Source organism: Dasypus novemcinctus, chromosome 6, assembly GCF_030445035.2.
Source record: "Dasypus novemcinctus isolate mDasNov1 chromosome 6, mDasNov1.1.hap2, whole genome shotgun sequence".
Classification (NCBI taxonomy): Eukaryota; Metazoa; Chordata; class Mammalia; order Cingulata; family Dasypodidae; genus Dasypus; species Dasypus novemcinctus.
The window spans coordinates 43,780,883-43,802,501 of record NC_080678.1 but is presented as its reverse complement, the minus strand read 5'-3'; the positions used below and the strand labels follow the sequence as shown (position 1 = coordinate 43,802,501).

Here is a 21,619-nt window from a genome sequence, read left to right as displayed (position 1 = left end):
TATAGTAAGTCCATTTTTAGTTTTATAAGAAAGTTTCAGGGGAATAGATACAGCACAAATGGTTGAGTGCCTGCTTATCATGTGCAAGGTACCAGGTACCTCAAAGAAAAAAACAACAATAAAATTTTAAAAAAACAAACCATCTTTTAACATAAAAAATATATCTACTTGAAATAGAGATGAAAAGAGGAATAGAAAAAACATTTAGAAAAGAAAAATAAATCCTAAAAACCTAGGATGATATACAGTAATATATTGTCGGAACTGTGCTTTCCAACAAGTACAAAAAAGAAAGTTTCATTAGAACACATACACACAACACACAACCTAAACAAAATGAAACAACAACAAAAATCAATGTCATCTGGAAATAGTTTCTGATACCAACTCCTAAGAGGAACTTTCAAAAGGATTTATTCACAAGTAACAGGAATGTAATACAATTTTGAAGATAAACATGTGCTTCCTTAGAATGCAAGAGCAGAGATTATGTCAGAGAAAGACACTGTCAAGGCAGATATGAAGATCCATGATAAACTGAGGACGTCTGTACAACCCATCATACATTTTATATTTATTCTGTGATGCTCTTGCCTAACATAGTGCCTGACATTGCTCAGTATTCTCCGGGGGAAGGGAAGTAACAGAACTGTTCAGGTTGTAAAATACTTAATGTTTTTTAACACGACAATTGAGACTGGAAGACAAAGTGGAAGAAGAAATCCTTAATGCCTTTTACTAACTTGCATTAAAATTAGTTCAGGTGACTGCCATCAACACAGCCATCTAAGAAATCCCTTGCAAAAGCCTCTCCAAAAATTGAGCAAATAAAAGGCCAAATCCCAACTTTCTTAGAATTCTGGAGGACAGTAGAAACTAAAGAAGAACTCCATAAATGCTGAATTGAAGGAACAGAAAAATATCAGGGAAGAAAACTCAGTCTCAGACCACCAATTGGTTCCCATTTCTGTCCCCCTCGCCCATTCAGCTTGAGAGTCACGCAGAGGCAGCACAGCCTGGGTTCCTCCCAGCAGTGAGTTAGAATTCCACACATATCCAGAGACCCTGGGACCTAAGTCCAAAGAGACCCAGAGTTCAGTCCACAAGCTGCTGAGGACTGCTGCATACAAAAGCACCCAGGGAAGGAGGGACCACAATAGAGAGGCTGGCAGGAACTACTGTGCACTTACCCAATCCAGTCTTAGTCAGTTGGACAACTCAAAGCAAAATGGGCTTTTCTGAAGTGACCCACCTTTCTGGATTTACCCCATCTGACTTCCTGTGACAGGATACCCTAATGGGGAAGAAATGGGAAGCAGAAAAGTCTCACAGAAAAAATAAAGGGAGGGGGGAGGGGAATTAAAACTGAACAGCTGTTAAGATAGGATGGAGTCCAGAGCTGAAAAGTATTAGGCAAAGGGGGCAGTAAAGTGACAGAGAAACTTAAATCATATGAGCTGGGAAGAAAAGTCTGCACAAAAACAAAAAGAACAGTTAAGATTATGGAAGGAATAGAGAAAATGAAGCTCTCTCCTGGAGGTGAAACAACTGCACAAAAAGGGCATTCTTAAAAATTGCACTGCATATCCAGAGCAAGATTCAGATGAAGAAGAGCTAAGAAGATATGAACAGGTAAATCGGCTATTCTAAAGGTCTAGTTCAGGGGTTCTTAACAAGGGCTCCATAAGCTTGAATTGAGATTCAAACAAACATTAGCTTGTGGGGATGTGTTGATGCAGGTATGATATTTTATTAAATAATACACAGTATAATGTGGACTTAGTAAGGGATCGATGGTTTTCACCTGACTGACAAAAAAAGTTTAAGAACTCCAGTCTAGAATAAGATAAAATATCAAAGAAAAGTCTTAACACAAAGCCAATCAACAAAACCCTGAACAAGAGGGAAAAACAGACCTTCAGATTTTACTCATCAAGAAAATCAGATGGCATGACATCAGCAAAAATTACAAACCATACTGAGAAACAGGAAGATAAGGCTTAGTCAAGGGAAAAAATTAAAACTCAGGAAACTCCAAAGCTGGAACAACTAATCGAAGATTTTCAAACAAATCTAAATTAACTCAAAGAGATGAAGGAGAAAATGCATAAAGAGATAAAGGATATAAAAAATTTAATCACAATATATGAGCATAAAGAAGAATTTGAAAGTACAAAAAGAAATGTAGGGAAGCAGCTGTGGCTCAATCAGTTGGGCTCCCGTCTATGATAAGGGAGGCCCTGGGTATGCGTCCCAGGGTTTCCTTGTGAAGGCAAAGCTAGCCTGTGTGCTGCAGAGAGCTGATGGCCTGTGCACCATGGAGAACTGGTGCAGCAAGATGATGCAACAAAAGGGAGACAAGCAGATACAGAAAAAACATGCAGCAAATGAACAGAGAGACAGCAAAAGAAAAGGAACAAGCCAGAAGAGGGGGAATACATAAATAAATAAATCTTCAAAAAAAAAAAAGAAACAAGAAATGTAACAGATTATGGGGATGAAAGGCACAAAAATGGAGATTAAAAATACACTAGAGGGAGGTGGATTTGGCTCAACTGATAAGAGCCTCCACCTACCCCATGGGAGGTCCAGGGTTCAAAGCCAGGGCCTCCTGACCTGTGTGGTGAGCTGGCCCACGTGCAGTGCTGATGTGCACGAGCAGTGCTGTGCCATGCAGGGGTGTCCCCCGCGTAGGGGAGCCCCATGTGCAAGGAGTATGCCCCATAAGGATAGCTGCCCCGTGCATAAAAAAATGCAGCTTGCCCAGGAGTGGTGCCGCATACATAGAGAGCTGATGCAGCAAGATGACCCAACAAAAAGAGACACAGATTCCTGGTGCTGATAAGAATGGAAGCGGACACAGAAGAATACACAGCAAATGGACACAGCAGGAAACTGGGGGTAGGAGGAAGGGGAGAGTAAAAAATAAATCTTAAAAAAAAAAATACACCAGAGGCACAAGACAATCAAAATCATAGTCAGAAGAACAAATAGTGAATAGAATAGAAAAAACTGAGCAGTATCTCAGGGATTCAAGTGACAGCACAAAGTGCACAAACATATATGCCATGGGTGCTCCAGAAGGAGAAGAAAAGGGAAAATGGGCAAAAAGGACATTTGAGAAAATTAATGGCTGAAATTTCCCAACTCTTACAAAAGACTTAAATATATATGTCCAAGAAGCACAAGATACTCCAAACATAGTAATTTCTAATATACTTACTCCAAGACACATACAAATCAGAACTGCCAAAATACCAAGGATAAAGGGAGAATTCTGGAAGCAAAAAGTACAACACTATTTATCACAAACAAGAAATCCTCATAAGACTACATGCTGATTTTTTATCAGAAACCAAGGAGGTGAGAAGGCAGTGGTATACTATATTTAAGGTACTGAAAGAAAAAATTGCCAGCCAAAAATTCTTTACTTGGCAAAACCGTCCTTCAAAAATTCACAGATAAACAGAAACTTACAGAGATTGTCAACAAAAGACCACCTGCCCTACATCAATTACTAAAGGAAGTTCTGAAGGTTGAAAGGAAGAGATAGGTGAGTGTGGCATAGAGCAGTGTGAAGAAATGAAGATCATTGGGAAACGGACTTTGGCCCAGTGGTTAGGGCATCCGTCTACCACATGGGAGGTCCGCGGTTCAAGCCCCGGGCCTCCTTGACCCATGTGGAGCTGGCCCATGCGCAGTGCTGATGCGCGCAAGGAGTGCCCTGCCACACAGGGGTGCCCCCCGGGAGCCCCACGTGCAAGGAGTGCACCTGTAAGGAGAGCCGCCCAGCGCGAAGGAGGGAGCAGCCTGCCCAGGAATGGCGCTGCCCACACTTCCCATGCCGCTGACGACAACAGAAGCGGACAAAGAAACAAGACGCAGCAAAAAGACACAGAAATAGACAACCAGGGGAGGGGAGGGGAATTAAAGAAATAAAAATAAATCTTTAAAAAAAAAAAAAAGAAATGAAGATCATTACTAAAGGTAACTAAAAGGGTAAAGGCGAAACCCATTAATACAACATCCACACTTAGATCTATTCTTTAATCCTTTAAGAGTCAGAATACAATTAAACAGAAAAAGAGGGCATATTTCCTGATAATAGATGTGCAAAAAATATGTGGTAAAGTGGGACAAAAACAACATAAAGAGGCATATGGGAGCAGAAAACGTATATGCTATTGATGTTATGTTGGTATCTCTTCAAATTAGTGGGTTACAGATATAGGCAGTGTAATATAAACCCCAGAATACCCACAAAGAAAGTATTTAAAAATATGCAGAAACAGTAGTGAGAAAGGGATCAGGCACATGAAAAAAGATCAACTATAAAGAAAAGGAGTTTGCAATAAACGAAAACAGAGACAAAAAAAAGATATTACATATAAAAACTGAAGGACAAAATGACTGTCGTACTGCCTTTACAGTAATAACACTGCATGTTAATGGATAAACTCCCCATTCAAAAGGCACAGGTTGGCATAATGGATAAAAAAGCATGCTCCAATTATCGATCCAACTATACGTTGTTTACAATAGACTCACCTTACACCCAAAGACACAAATAGGGTGAAAGTGAAAGGATGGAAAAAGATATTCTATGCAAACAGTAGCCAAAATAGAGCTGGGGTAGCTATACTAAATTCGGACAAAATAGACTTTAAGTCAAAAGCTGTTATAAGAGACAAAGAAGGGGACTATATATTAATAAAAGGTACAATCCACCAAGAAGAAATAGCAATCATAAATATTTACGTACCTAACTATGGTGCCCCAAAATACACGAGGCAAACAATGGTAAACTGAAGAGACACACAGACACCTCTACAATAACAATTGACTTCAATACACCACTCTAATCAACAGACAGAAAATCTAGATGGAAGATCAATAGAGTAACAGAGGACCTGAATAAAATGATATATGAACTAGACCTAACAAACACATACAGAACATTGAACCCCGAAACAGCAAGATATACATTCTTCTCAAGTGTATACAGATCATTCTCCAGGATAGGCCATGTGTTAAGTCACAAAACAAGTCTCAATAAATTTAGAAAGATCGAAACCATAGAAAGCATCTTCCCCAACCATAATGGAATGAAGCTGGAAATCCGTAACAGACAGAGAACTGGAAAATCCACAAATATATGAAAGTTAATTAACACTCCCTTAAACAATCAGTGGGTCAAAAAAGAAACTGCAAAGGAAATCAGTAAATATCTTGAGACAAATGAAAATGAGAACACAACATGCCAAAACTTATGGGATGCAGTGAAGGTACTGCTGAAAGAGAAATTTATAGACCTAAATGCTTACATTTAAAAAGATGAAAGAACTAAAATCGAAGACCCAAATGAACACCTGGAGTAACTAGAAAGAAAAACAAACAAACAAAACAAACCAAAACAAACAAACAAACAAAAAAAGAAAAAACCACAGCAAACTAATTCAAAAGTGAGGAGAAGGAAAGAAAGTTTAGAGCAGAAATACATAAAATTGAGAATAAAAAAAAAGCATTAACAAAACCAAAAATTGCTTCTTTGAAAAGAGCAATAAAAATTAACAAATCTTTAGCTAGACTGACAAAAACAAAAAGAGAGAAGATGCAAATAAATAAAATCAGAAATGGGGGGAGGAGCATTACAACTGACCCCCCAAAATAAAAAGAATCATTAAGAGGATACTATGACCAACTGTATGTCAACAAATTGGACAACCCAGATGAAATGGACAAATTCCTAGAAACACCTAACATCCTACACTGACTTTACAAGAAACTGAAGATCTCAACGGACCAATTACAAGTAAAGAGATTGAAATAGTCATCTAAAATCTCCCAACAAAGAAAAGCCCAGGACCAGATGGCTTCACAGGTGAATTCTACCAGTCATTCCAAGAAGAATACCAATCCTGCTCAAACTCTTCCACAAAACTGAAGAGGGGGAAACTCTACCTAATTCATTCTATAAAGCCAACATCACCCTAATATGAAAGCCAGATAAAGATATTACAAGAAAAGAAATTACAGACTAGTATTTACTATGAATATGGATGCAAAACTCCCCAACAAAATACCTGCATATTGAATCCAACAATATAGCAAAAGAATTATACACCATTATTGAGTGGGTTTTATCCCAGGTATACAAGGTTTAACCCAATAAAATCAGTTAATGTAATACATCTTATCAGGAAAACAAAGGGAAGAAACCCAAATAATCCTCTCAATTGATGCAGAAAGGGCATTTGACAAAATTCAGCCTCCTTTTTTGATAAAAACACTTAGAAAAATAGGAATAGAAGGAAATTTCCTCAACATGAAAATCCCACAACTAATAACATACTCAATGGTGAATGACTGATAGCCCTCCCTCTAAGAAAAAGACAAAGATGCCCACTGTCACCACTGTTATTCAACATTGTATCTGAGGTTCTAGCTAGAGTAATTAGGCAAGAAGAAGAAATAAAAGGCATCCAAACTGGAAAGGAAGAAGTAAAACCTTCACTATTTGCAGATGACACGATCACATATATTAAAAGTCCCCCCCCCCCCAAAATTGGCAACAAAGCTACTAGATAGCTAATAAATGAAATCAGCAAAGAGGCAGGGTACAAGATCAATATGCAAAAATCTGTAGTGAAGAGACAATCTACTCAATGAGAGAAAATATTTGGAAACCACCTATCTGATAAGGTTTAATATCTAGAATGCATAAAGACATCCTATAATGCAACAATAAAAAGGCAAACAACCCAATGAAAAATTGGGCAAAAGACTTGCATAGACATTTCTCCAAAGAGGAGATACAAATAACTAAAAAGCACATGAAAAGATGCTCAATATCACTAGCTATTAGGGTAATGTAAATAAAAACAAAAATGTGACACCATTTCATACCCGCTAGAATGGTGACTGTTAAAAAACAAAACAGAAAATTACAAATGTTGGAGAGGATGTGGAGAAAAAAGGACACTCATTCATTGCTTATGTGAGTGTAAACAGGTGTAGCCACTGTGGAACAGTTCTGTAGTTCCTCAGAAAGCTACATGAAGAGTTATCATATGACCTGACAATCCCTCTAGTAGATATACCCCAAAATAACTGAAAGCAGGGATTCAAACCGATATGTGCAATCTGATGTTCATAATACATTATTCACAATTGCCAAAAGATGGAAGCAACTCACATGTCCCATCAACCAATGAATGGATAAACAGTATGTGGTATATAGCTACAATGGAATATTATTCTGCCATAAAAAGGAATGAAGTTCTGTATGATACATGCAACAATATAGATGAACCTTGAAGATATTATGCAGAGTGAAATAAGCCAGACACAAAAGGACAAATATTGTATGATATCACTGATATGTACTAGCTACAATAAGCAAACATATATAGGGTTTGATTCTAAAAATATAGGTTACCAGGTTAATAGACTGGGGGTAGATAATGGGGAGCTGATGCTCGATTTGTACAGAATTTCTATTTAGGTTGATTGTAAAGGTTTAGAAATAGATGGTGGTAATGGTAGCACATTATTGTGAGTGTAAGTAAAGCACTGAATTTTGTATGTGAACGTGGTTGAAAGGGGAAGTTTTGGGTCATGTATGTTATTAGAATGATGAAAGACAGAAAATAAAACATTGTACTGTATAACAGTGAAACCTGTCGTGGACAAGGGACTGGGATTAATAGTACAACAATGTTCTTCTATGAATTTAACAAATGTATGACACTAATACAAGGTATTAATAGGGTGGTATATGGGGAAAAATATACCTAAACTATGGACAATAGTTAATAGTACTATTTTAATATTCTTTCATCAATTGCAACAAAGGTATCACACTAATGCAATGTGTCAACAATCAGGGTATATATGGTAACACTGTATTTTTCACTTGACTTTTCTGGAAACCTACAACTTCTCTTAAAAAAAAAATCAGTTCATAGCAAATAATCTCAATAATATGGAATAATAATTACTTAATATCATTTTTAAAAAAATCCAAATGACCTAATATCCTGTCATTTAAAACAGTACTGTGTATTCTAAAATAAATTTATAGAGAAAACTGCTGACAGAAGCAAATGATTTTTAGTAAAGATAGAGGAAAAAAATTTCATGATACTGTTTCAACTGTATATATCATGTTAGAAAAATAATGATGTGAGTCAAAGAACAGATTATAATACCATTTGATAGCCTTAATTCAGTTTCTGATATATTGGTAGGAACAAATACAAATTATTACTTAGAATCATAGAATTTTGGATTTTGAAGAGATTATAGAAATTACCTAGTTCATTATTTCTCAAACAGTTTGGAGAACATTAGTGTCCCACATCATGATAATGCTTGTTCTGTGGAAAAAAAAAAGAGAGTTCTGTGCTCAAATAAGTTGGGGAAATGCTGGGTTAAATAAAATTTAATAAATCTCTTTATTGCATGACTTCTAAGGACTTTTAATGCATTAATGTTCATGTTGTTAGACTGCATTTCCCCAACTTCTTTGACTTGAAAAAAAAAACCAAGGAACAAACCCTTTTTTTTCCTGGAAAACTAGTAATATTTCACAAAACACTAATTCCATATGTCCTTAGAACATAGCTTAAGGAAAACTGATCCAGTCCAACTGTTTCATGTCACACATTAAACCAACAACTGTGGCCTGAAAAGTTTACATCAATTTCTCTAGGTCACATACAATTAGTAAGCGGCAGAGCTAAGATTTGAACTTAAATATCCTGATTCTCATTTGTGTTTTTCTCCCCCTCTACTTTACTATTATCAAAGAATATGTTTCATAACTTTAATAAAATATTCATCCAAAACCACATTACTAACAGTTACCCATGAAAGTCTTCATTTGAGGGCCAGTCTCTGGATTCTTCCATAGAATTAGATGGGAGAATTGTATCATCATCAGAACCCCAGACATCCATTCCAAGATTACTAGAGGAAAAACACCAATAAAGAAAATCTTGAGTTTCAATCAGAAAGTCACAGGATTTTAGAAACATAAGTTGAACAAAAAATAAGGGGGAAAAAAAGCAAAGTTTCACATTATTTTTATTTTGGAAAAAAAAATCTATGGCTATTTTGCCATTTGCCTTAGTGGAAAAATAAAGCTAAAAACAATGAAGTAAAGATCGTGAGTCAAGAAAAGTTTTAGACAGGATTTTCAACTGTTAGGATACAGCTGAAAAGACATCATAAAAATTATTAAGGACATAAGGGCTCCAGAGCCCATGATCTTAACCACTAAGTTATATTGCCTCTTTCCACAGGAGGTAATTGATTATAAATACACGACAGTGCCCAGCTTTGTTCCATTTAGTACGAGTCAAAATGAGTTCAGGAAAAAGATTTAGTCAAGTCTAACCTATTCCTAGTTCAAAGTACTTTTTGTGGTTTGAGTAAATCCATATATGCCTTTCAGGTGAGACTACTTACTTCTATTTCCAATGCTGGCTGAGAATCTATAGGTTATGTGAGCAGGACCTCTCTTTTCCAATGAACAATATTTAGTCTCAAAATCTTGATATTCAGTCTCCACAGAACCACCACCCTTGTCTTCCTTCTGAACTGTAGCTCACCTAGGTACCTAAGTATCCCTTTCAGCTATCATTCATAGAAACCCAGAGCCAAAAGAAATTTCTTAAAATTTTCAGGCAGTTGTTTATTTTCCTATTAACTACACACCCTCACAGAAAACCCAAATCACATAAGTGGCATTAGTTTAACTAACATTTGGGGCTTAGGAGTAGCTAAGCACAGTACTAAGTCTACACAGGACCTTGCTAGCATCAAAGTAAACTTTTTTTTTTCTTTAAATCTCTTATTTTATAGATAAGGAAAGTGAAGCCTAGAAAGGATAGATCACTTAAGGGTAGAAAGTGAGGAATTACAGGAGTCATTTCTGATTCCCAAGAACAGTCATCATCCCTATTAAACTATGCAGTAGACAAACACCTAAATCTCATGCCTTTTTTTCAATTCTCTTCAATCCAACAAATATTTATGAACAGCCTATGTGGTATTTGATCCAAAAAGGCCAGTCAAAACTGGTCTCTATTTGAAGCACTGAATATAAATTCTAAATCTGGCTGTGGTAGGCAGAATAATGGCCCACCAAAGATGTTCACAACCTAATCCTGCGAACCTGTGAACGTGTTGCCTTACATGGCGAAAGTGACTTTGCAGTTGTGATTAAATTAAGGATCCTGAGATGGGTATATGATCCCTGAATTATCCAGGTGAGCCCAATATAACCAAATGGGTCCTCAGAATTGGAGAACCCTTCCCTGCTGTATTAAGATAGAGTTGTGATTAGGGAAGAAAGGCAATGCAAATATACAGCACTGCTGGCTCTGAAGATGGAAGAAGGGGACTGTTAGCTAAGGAATGTGGGTGGCCTCTAGAAGCCGGAAAAGGCAAGGAAACTAATTCTCCCTTAGAGCCTCCAGCAAAGAACACAGTCCTGCCAATCCCTTGCATTTTAGTCAAGTGTGATCTATGTCAAACTTTTAACTTACAGAGGTGTAAGGCAATTAATTTGTGGTAACTTATTACAATAGCAATTAAAAAAATCAATACATTGGGCAGACCACGAACTCAATTTCTCATTTCCTCTCTAGTTTAAGGAATAAGCCAGAAAGTAGTGATGTACAAAAGAACTCTGATTCATCACGACAATGAATTCAGAGGGTTCTCAGACTTGGCTACACAAAATAATCACTTTTTGAATTTGATTTAAATGCTCCTGGGTGGGGCTGGACAGAGTATTAAAAAAAAGAAAAAAAAACCCAACTCCCCTAAATTGTAGCATACAATCAAGTTCTGAAAACCTCCATTCTATTTATTTATTTATTTATTTAATTCCCCCCCTCCCCCGGTTGTCTGTTCTCTGTGTCTATTTGCTGCGTCTTGTTTCTTTGTCCGCTTCTGTTGTCGTCAGCGGCATGGGAAGTATGGGCGGTGCCATTCCTGGGCAGGCTGCACTTTCTTTCGCGTTGGGCGGCTCTCCTTACGGGTGCACTCTTTGCGCGTGGGGCTCCCCTACGCGGGGGACACCCCTGCGTGGCAGGGCACTCCTTGCGCGCATCAGCACTGCACATGGGCCAGCTCCACGCGGGTCAAGGAGGCCCAGGGGTTTGAACCACGGACCTCCCATGTGGTAGACGGACGCCCTAACCACTGGGCCAAGTCCATTTCCCCACCTCCTTTCTAAGGTAAAAGAAAATAAGGATCTCAATCACGTGTCAGAGTTCAACATAAGAAAACCGGTTAATGTAACATATCGCATCAATAAAACAAAGGGGAAAAAAAAAGCCATGATCCTCTCAAATGCAGAAAAGGCATTTGACAAAATCCAGCATCCTTTCTTGATAAAAACACTTAGAAAAATGGGAATAGAAGGAAACTTCCTCAACATGATAAAGGGCATATATGAAAACCGCACAGGGAAGTGGCTATGGCTCAATCAATTGGGTTCCCATCTACCATATGGGAGGCCCTGGGTTCGTGTCCCAGGGCCTCCTTGTGAAGGCAGGCTCTCCCGGGCGCCGCAGAGTGCAAGTGCCGTGGAGTGCTACCTGGCCTGCAAGTGCTACGGAGAGCCTACTCAGTAAGGTGAAGCAACAAAAATGGAGACAAGCAAAAAAACACAGAAGAGCACTAAGTGAATGGACAGAGAGAGCAGACAACAAGCAAGCCATAATGGGGGCGGGGATAATAAAATACAGACACAGAAGAACGCACAGCGAATGGACACAGAGCAGACAGTAAGCAAAAAGCTGCAAGGGGTAGGGGAACCCACAAAATGATATCATAATATCATAAAGACTAAAAGCTTTCCCTCTAAGATCTGGAATAAGACAAAGATGTCCACTGTCACCACTGCTATTCAACATTGTACCAAAAGTTCTAGCCAGAGCAATTAGGCAAGGAAAAGAAATTAAAGGCATCCTAATTGAAAAGGAAGAAAAAACTTACCCTATTTGTAGATGACATGATCCTATACATAAAAAGTTTCAAAAAAATGAAAAAAAAAAACAAAACAAAACCCACAAAGCTCCCAGAGCTAATAAATGAATTTAGCAAAGGGGTGGGGTACAAGATCAACATGCAAACTGGCAGGACATTCCATGCTTATGGAATTGGAAGACTGAATATTGTTACGATGTGAATTCCACCCAAAATGATTTATGTATTCAACGTAATCCCCCCAAAAATTCCAAAAGCCTACTTTGCATAAATGGAAAAGGTAAACATCAAACTCATTTGGAAGAGAAAGGGGCTCTAAAGAGCCAAAAATATCTTGAAAAAGAACAAAGTTGGAAGACTCACACTTCCACACCTGTCAAGTGATTTCTGACAAGGCTATCAAACCCGAGTTTGGTCAGAACAATCTATTCAACAAATGGTGCTGGGTCTTCCTTATATCTTCCATGTCTGTATGTAACATGGTCAATCTTTCTTCTATCTTTCTGAATGTATGGAATACAGTTAAAATGACATTTTAATGTCCTTGTCTTCTAATTCTAACATCTAGGACAGTTCTGGGTTGGTTTTGATTTGTTTCCCTTACTACTGGTCATATTTTCCTGCATCTTTGTCTGACTGCTAATCTTTAACTGAATTCCAGACATCATGAATTTTATCATTTTGGGTTCTGGATATGTTGAGGAATAAAAAGCATAACCTTGCAAAAATATCTAATAAGTCACTCCTGCCCCTGCCTCTGTGGATCAGCCTGAGACGGCATGGCCTGCAAGAGAATATCAAATAAATAACTCCTGCCCCTTGTTTCTGTATATCAGCCTGTGAAAACCTGGCCTAGTAGGAAGATATCAAGCGAGTGACTCCCGCTGCCCCCCACCCCCATCCTGCTTCTGTAAATCAGCCTGCAACCTTGTACCTGCATTCTGCCTCTGGAAGCCCCCTGCTTACAAAATTTGGCCTAGCAATGCATTAGCCAATGAACAAAAGTTATACTGATCCCACCTGAAATCCTATATAAACCTAAGAAAACTGAAAAAAGGGGCTCAGAATTTGGAGATTAACCCTCCTCTGGGCTTACTCGTAATAAATCTGTCCCTCCATTTCTCCCGAGAGCTGGTTTTGGGTCTTTCTGTGGTTCAGAACTCCTGGCTTTGCTGCAACATTTGGTTCCCTGGCATGGAAACCCAACTGGGCTGGCCCTTTGAGCCTCCGGTTTGCGACTGGCAGACGTGGCCAGCAGAGATCTCCACATGAACAAGGCGGCGCCACCTGTCCCCTTGACGGGGCCTTCTTCAGGGAAAGGATCCCTGTGGGCCGCGTCCTCCACCCCAGCCTGACTCGGTGGAGAGATGGACTGAACATCAGGAAACGTCGGAAAGGTAAAGTCTGGGGGTTCTGAGTCAGGCCGGTCTCTGGACAGAAGAGGAGACTGATCACCTCCCCAAATCTCAAGATTTGAGATTTGAGGATAGGGCAGTCCCTTGGGCAGGACTGTGTAACCTCTGAGTGATTGAGTGAATGAATGGGGACTGCAGAGGCTTGCCTCTGCTGATCCAGTCTGTGGCTCCATGGCCTGTGCTGTGGAGTCTGCATGGGCCCCAAATTGCATTCTGCAGCTACATCATATGGCATAATGGCTAATCCAGACTTTACACGGACACCTTAGGTAAGATGAGCCTAAATTCTCGCGAGAGATGCGGACAGGCAGGTGTCTGAGTGGCCTCGTGAGGGGCCTCCCCTCCTGTGTTTGTCCTGTGACACCGGTTCACGGATAGGATCATCACAGTCTAAACACACAGTCTTAGAGTGTATGTTAAAAAATGTCGAGAAAGGTTTTTCCGGGGATTATGGTGTCCCTATGTCCCCCAGGACTTTCCAGACCTTGTGTGAGTTGGAGTGCCCACGTTTGGTGTAGACTGGCCCTCAGAAGGAACCCTAGATGTAACCAAGGTTCATGCAGTTTCGCAGGCAGTCACTGAAGCCCCCGTCACCCTGATCAGTTTTCCTACGTCAATTCCTGGTTAAAAATTGCCCAAACCCTGCCCCCTTAGGTTCGATTCTGTGTTGAAAGGCAGGGTCAGAGCAGGGTCCTAGTAGCTCAGATGGCCAGACCTCGAAAGCCTATTATTCTACAAGGACCTTCGGAGGAAGACACTTTACCCTGCCGTATGTTCCAGTCATTCCAAGGCATCTCCCTGCCCTGGAGCCTCCACAGGCAGATCTCCCAGAGACTCCTCCACCTTCAGTTTCCCTGCACCCATAAGTCTCCCCCAAGGGGGGATCCTGAGACCCCTTAGGCGAGAAAACTTGGTCTGCACAGCCTGCACTTCAGATACCCCTCCATGAAACACAAAGCCCAGCCCAGATCAGTGCAGACAGGACTGTCCAACCCGGGAGGCCAATCCTGTTTTATGAGCCTTTCACAACTGTAGATCTTTAAACTGGAAGCACCACACCCCTTCATATTCAGAAAACCTCAGGCTCTTATCGACCTCATGGAGTCCATTTTCCAAACCCACCGCCCACTTGGGATGATTGCCACCAACTCCTTCTAACCCTGTTCACTACGGAGAAGAGATATAGATCCACGGAGGCCAGAAAGTGGGCATAAGAACAGGCCCTGCAGGTGTCTTGGAGCCAGAGGAAGGGGCCCAAGAGGCGGCACCGGAAGCCCAGCTGGCCTGGGACTTTCACACAGATCAGGGGCGGCTGCCCTTCAGCGGTACCGAGAAGCCCTCCTCTGGGGGTACGGGAAGGAGTGAGGCGGCCCACAAACATGTCCAAAACGGCCTCTGTCACTCAAAAGCCTGAAGAACCTCTGGAAAGTTTTTATAAGCAACTTTACAAAGCCTTCAAGATTTACACCCCCTTCAACCTAGAAGCCCCAGAAAGCCAGAGAATGGTCAACGCAGCTTTCATTGTCCAGGTGGCACTGGGCATCAAACAAAAACTTACAAAAACTGCCAAAGGGAAAACAAAAAGCAAATGAAACAGCAGGTCTCCCTGTTAGCAGCAGCCTTCAAAAGCCAGACTCAACCAATCAAGAAAGGCCACCGTAAAAAGAGGGGAAACACTTCACCCTGAAACTCCCCACTGCTGCCAGTACCGCCTGGGCCGCCTGGTTTACGGGTCAGGGTTTAAAAGACTCAATTAACTTGGACTCAGCTCCCTGAGAGCTTAACAAACAAAAACAAAATAATTTCCCCACCTCTTCCTAAATTCTGCCACTTTCCTGTCAACCGAAAGAGGAACTCCTGGGTGCAACTATGCAAAAGCGACAAGAAGGTGTGTACCGGCCACCCCAGCATCCAGGACGAGCCACTTCCCTGTCCAAATCAAACCCTGTTCACAAAAGGCAGCGGTTTTGTCAGAAATGAAAAGAGGTTTACTAAGCGCACAGTCGCCACAGCTAAATAAGTAGTGAAGGCAGCTCCCTTACCTAGGGGGTGATCTGCACAGCAAGTGAACTCTGGACACTGATTCAAACCCTACAACTGGCCACTGGGCAAATGGTGAACATTACATTAACTCTGAATATACATTCGCTCCTGTACATATCCATGGAGCAATTTATAAGGAGAAGGGACTCCTGACTACAGGGAAAAAAAAAGGAAAATCTTTCAACTGCTGGAAGCGGTCTGGAGGCCATGCAGGGTCGCTGTCATGTGCTGTTGGGAGCATCAAAAAAAAAAGGATGCAGTTGCTGGGGAAAATGCACTGGTCGATGGAGCAGCTCAACAGGTAACCAAGGGGGGCCTCGAGCTGCAGCCCCATCACTGGAGCCTCACCTGTCCCTTTTAAAACAACGCACTGGAAGGCTGAACTGTACCCAGGGGAAGCAGGAGTAGGTGAGGAAGGTGAGGGACCCCAGACCCCAGAGGGGGACTGGCTACTCCTGGATGGCCGGGTCTTCATCCCAGAGGGGGCCGCCTATACCCGTGGTTCAACAATGCTATCAGCTCACCCACTTAAAAAAAAACTGTTTACAGGCTCTGCTCAGAAAATATTGCTACACTGCCCGGATGACCTTGCTCTGCACCACTGTGGGCAGCCAGTGCCAAACCTGCGCTGAGAGCAACCCCTCCTAGGATCCCCAGGTTCCTGCCAGCATCCAACAGAGAGAAACTGCCCCTTTTAAAAACTTAACAACGGACTTTGCAGAAGTGAAACCAGGTCAAAGGTATACGTGCTTATTAGTAATAATGTGCACATCCTTGGGCTGGGTCAAGGTCTTTCCCAACAACACTGAAAAACAAGAAAAGCAACTAAAGCTTTGCTCCAAGAAATAATTCCCCAGTATGGGATACCTTTATCCATAAGCAGCAACAATGGCCCAGCTCTCCTGTCAGCCGTTGTCCCAGAACTAGCAAAATATTAGGAATTAAGCGAAAACTCCACATAGCATATAGGCCACAAAGCTCAGGGAAAGTAAAACTATAAATCAAACCCTCAAAACCACCTGAGCCAAGGTCTGTAAAAATTTTAAAAATAAAAAAACTGGCCTCCCATGAGTAAATCTATTCCCATCAGCCCTTCACAAAGTCAAACTGCACCCCCCAGAACCTTAGGGCTTTTCACCTTTTAAAGTTCTGTTTAAACAACCACCCCCAATTATTTAAACCTTCAAGGAAAATCTCAGACTCCTAGGAGAGACTACTCAGGATTCCACCCTCCAGCAGTTGGGAAAAACCCTACCCAATTACACAGAACTGTCCTGTTTCAGGATCCCAACCCCCTAGGAAACCTAATTTGGGTAAAAAAAAAAAAACCCAAAACTGAATTAATAACAAAAAGTAATCTTATAACAGGAAAACTTGTTGGCAGCCAGCCTCCCCTGCCAACTTGTTTCTAAAAGACTGTTTTGGGAAACAGACTTTGCCCAGTGGTTAGGGCGTCCGTCTATCACATGGAAGGTCCGCGGTTCAAACCCTGGGCCTCCTTGACCCGTGTGGAGCTGGCCCAAGCGCAGTGCTGATGCGTACAAGGAGTGCCCTGCCACGCAGGGGTGTCCCCTGCGTAGGGGAGCCCCCCACGCAAGGAGTGCGCCCCGTAAGGAGAGCCGCCCAGCGTGAAAGAAAGCGCAGCCTGCCCAGGAATGGCACCGCCCAAACTTCCCGTGCCGCTGACGACAACAGAAGTGGACAAAGAAACAAGATGCAGCAAATAGACACAGAGAACAGACAACCGGGGGAGGGAGGGGAATTAAATAAATAAATAAATCTTTAAAAATAAATAAATAAATAAAAGACTGTTTCTAGTATTGCATGCCACTAGGTATTTAAAAAAAATTTTTAAATAATTGCATATAACAAGACTGAATTATTATTTTGATAAATTTACTTAATGTTAACGATTACTGTATGTTTTAAGAGGTCTGATTGGAAACAGTTTCCAAAATCATTTTGGTACCTTATGTATGTAGGGTGTATATAGAATGTGTTTTTATTATTACAGACACAGAAAATAATTTTGTCCTAAAATAAAATGATTGGTTATGAAGAAAGAGTAAAATGTGGAACAAAACTTGAATGAATACAGAAAGTGCAGAAGGTTTGTGAAAAGGAATTTTTTATGGTTAAAGTTAAGTAAGATTTGATGGGTCTATCTATAAAATTTTAAAAGCTTTAGTATCAAATAGTATACTGATGCAAAGTTAAAATTTTGTTCTGTTAGTGTGACAAAGTTTCTCAAATCATTAGTCTGTTTCAGTAAAAGTTTATAAAAAGTTTTTCTCCTGAATAATCAGTATACAAAGAAAGTCTGTTTTATCAGAATAGCTTCTTGTACTTTAACCTTATCATTTCCTTGGTTTTCTTAAAAACAAAAACAAGTCTCATCTCTTTTTAAGGAACATAATATTCAAACCTGCTTTCTCAAAATCAGATCCTGAAAAATATCTTTATATTTCAAACTATTGCAAAAGATTTGTTTTTTTTCCTTTACTATGTTATAAGTTGAATGGAAAGTATTTAAAAGTGTCATAAAATTTGACAGATTACTTTGCCCTCTGTTAAAGTTGTATAATTAAAAAGTTCATATGAATACTTAAAAGAGTATATAAAATTCCCAGAAATCTACAAATGTTTCAGCATAATATTAGACAAACATACAATGCTGTTAATCATGGTTGTAATTATTTAATAGTATGTGTCACAAAAACTGAAAAAGAGGCCCTCTAACCTACCTGGACAGGTCAATATACTGTTATCCTTGTAACCCCCACTGTTCTCAAAGTTTCAGGTATTAGCCCTTGGATTCATCATAATAGAGTTAAAAGGGCACATTCCAATGAGAAACAAAACAACTGGACACCTCATCCCCCTGACTGTCCCTTGAAAATCTGAATTGTCCGGAGTCACCGAGAATCGCCATCACCTGACTAGATGGACTCCTATTTCCTTTGGTTCCTACTCCTCTTTGGACAGCTCGGCTTGCTGTTTGGGACTGGACTGGCAGCTACAGCTCCCAGAGACTGGAGTGTAGCTGAAAGGACACTAATCTTAATAGAGTACTTGTGTCTTGAAGAATGCTTTACTACCTTAAGTTGTTTTTCCACTTAGCATGAGTTATGTATGCCCTATAAAAAGGATTATAGGGGCATCAGAGGGGGAACTGTTGAGGAATAAAAAGCATAACCCAGCAAAAATATCTAACAAGTCACTCTTCCCCATGTTTCTGTAAAGCAGCCTGTGAAAACCTGGCCTAGTAGGAAGATATCAAATGAGTGACTCCCACCCCTCCCCCCCACCTTCTGTAAATCAGCCCCCAACCTTGCACCTGCATTCTGCCTCTGCAAGTCCCCTGCTTGCAAAATTTCGCCTAGCAACATATTAGCCAATGAACAAAAGTTATACTGATCCCACCTGAAATTCTATATAAACCTATGAAAACTGAAAAACGGACTCAGAATTTGGAGACTAACTCTCCTCTGGACCCGCACGTAATAGATCTGTTCCTCCACTTCTCCTGAGAGCCAGTTTTGGGTCTTTCTGTGTTTCAGAACTCTTGGCTTTGCTGCAATAGATATTTTGGCATTCCAATGAACATTCTTGAGCTTTGTTCTGGGAGGCAGTTAACTGAAACAGTTTGATACTTTTGGGATTTGCTTATTTATTATGTGGGACCAGATTTATCAGGTGGGACCAGAGCAGTACTAAATTGAGGGCTAATTATTCCCCTACTGAGGCAGGACTGTTCTACTAAATTTTAACCAATATCCCATGAATTTTGAGGTTTTCCAATCTGGCTGGTAGAAAAGGCACTATTCCTGGTCCTGTGTGAGGTCTAAGAATTGTTCTCTCTAATCTTTTGGAATGCTTCTTTCTTCAGCACAGATAGGGACCCTCTGCAGATCTCCAGAATTCTGTTTGCAGTTCTTTCTTCAACAGTACTAGTTGCCTTGTTCTACCTGGCCTTCCAGGTCTATGTCCTCAACACAGGGAATCTACCTGGTCCTATCACAATTTCCTCTTTCTCTACCAATCCGGAAACTCTCTCAAGGCAGTAAGCTGGGGCAATCATAGGGCTCATCTCAAAGAGATAATGAAATCCAAGGTCAGTGAGTCAGATGGACCATCAGTGCAGACACTAATATTGAATATAATGTGAACCAGGTACTTAAATCATCTAAACAGGTATTAGGATGTAGAGAAACTGGATAGGACAGCACATTCTTCATATTATGAGAAGACAAAGTACAGAGGTATTTTGTCCTAGCATTGAGGATAGAAATATGGTTAAACCACAACAGACGGAACAGTAAAGAACAGTAGTTAGGTAAGCTAAGCAAGCAAGATATTTGTTTTTTGTAAATATATAATTTTATTGGAACACAACCATTTTTAGGTATTGTCAATGGTCATGACCTTCACACTACAGTGGCAGATTTGAGTAGTTGTGACAGAGATACTATGGCCTGTAACCTAAAATATTTACTATTTGGATCTTTTAAAAAGAATATGCTGTTCTCTGGTATAGAATATGACATACTGAGGGCTAGATTAGATTTTCACTGAAGCAAAGACCCAAATAGATAAGGCAGGAAAAAAGAGCAAACCCATCAAAATCAGGATACCCTATGTGACGAATTTCTGGAGTATACAGGTTTTAAATTGTTCAAAGAACTCAGTGGACAATCATTAGGCTTTTGGGAACCTAATGAGAAGAATATCAGGAGAACACAGACCTATAACATGGAAATATTTGCCTATGATCTGGATTTTTATAAAAATATTTACACCCATGAGAGTTATGGTCATGGCCGATGGGGTTTACTACCAGGGCAGATGGCCCCTCTCTGGAAATGGTGTTTATGTGTGATGAATCTGGACTCAGATGGGATCTCCCTTCATAAGACTTTCATACTAATCTGCTGGAGGTGCAGTTAACGTTGGGGTTTAAGATATAGTTAGGGGATTTGAATCTCTGGACTGATAATGTGATAGCCAGGTCCTGAGCCTCAACAGACTCCAGCACCTACAATCTGATTTATTGGACTTACCACACTCAGCTAAGATGGAGTTGAAGAAGGACAATCACCACACCATGGAGCCTAGAGTGATTACAACTGAAAATGGGAGGATGGCAGCCAGCATCCATGTGGAATCTGAGCCTCCTCTTGACATAGAGGTGCAATGGACACAACCAATCCAATGTCCACATAGAAGAGGTGGCATTGGATTGGGAAAAGTGGACATGGTGGACGATGGGTATGGGGAAGGGCAGGAAGAGATGAGAGGTGGGGGCGTATTTGGGACGTGGAGCTGCCCTGGATGGCGCCTCGGGGGTGATCACCGGACATCGTGGATCCTCACAGGGCCCACTGGATGGAATAGAGGAGAGTATGGGCCATGATGTGGACCATTGTCTATGAGGTGCAGAGGTGCCCAAAGATGTACTTACCAAATCCAATGGATGTGTCATGATGATGGGAACGAGTGTTGTTGGGGGGGAAGAGGGGGGGTGGGGGGGTGGGGTTGAATGGGACCTCACATATATATTTTTAATGTAATATTATTACAAAGTCAATTAAAAAATAAATAAAAAAAAAAATATTTACAAAACCTTTGGAAGCCTTTAATTTTTCCAAGTGTAAAATTCTCAATAAACACCATCCTTTGGGAAGGTAGTAAATGCGACTTTTTTTAGACCAAATGAACTCTAGGAAAGTTAAAATAGTCCATATAGAAGTTGAAGCAAAAATACCTTTTTATATCCTGTTTTTCTGATTAATTACATATCTGGGATGATTAGTCATAATAAAAAATAGTAAAAAGAAATTACAATTAGCTCAATATGCTCAGACTTGGCTTGCATCTCCATTCACTATCAGAGTTCTCAGAACAGCTTAGAATAATCAGAAATTTGCACTTTCCTTTTAAAATTTTTTTCAGAAGCAATTGCCTTTCAGACCTTGCAATTAGTTAATGTCTCTATAAGGATAGAGATGAAGTGTGTCTGCTTTCCGTATTTGGGATATGAATCTCAAGAGGTTTTCAAAATATAATCAGATCAGAGCGCTTTCAGGACAAAGGATAAAGGTAGCAGCAAATTCTCTCCTCCAACAAAATTTTCGCCACTCCACACTACCTCCTCCCTT

General features: G+C 40.3%; 1 protein-coding gene across 2 annotated transcripts in view; it reads right to left on the bottom strand.

The window, feature by feature from the left end:
* Positions 1-21,619, bottom strand: part of LOC101432221 (uncharacterized) — a 61,472-nt gene that overhangs the window by 4,766 nt on the left and 35,087 nt on the right. For both annotated transcript variants that reach the window (XR_011649022.1, XM_071215751.1), the window contains exon 8: positions 8,869-8,970. Coding sequence is in view for 1 of the 2 variants with exons in the window: in XM_071215751.1 (XP_071071852.1) it covers positions 8,869-8,970 (102 nt within the window). In the remaining variant the exon portion in view is untranslated. The remainder of the gene's footprint in view (positions 1-8,868; positions 8,971-21,619) is intronic.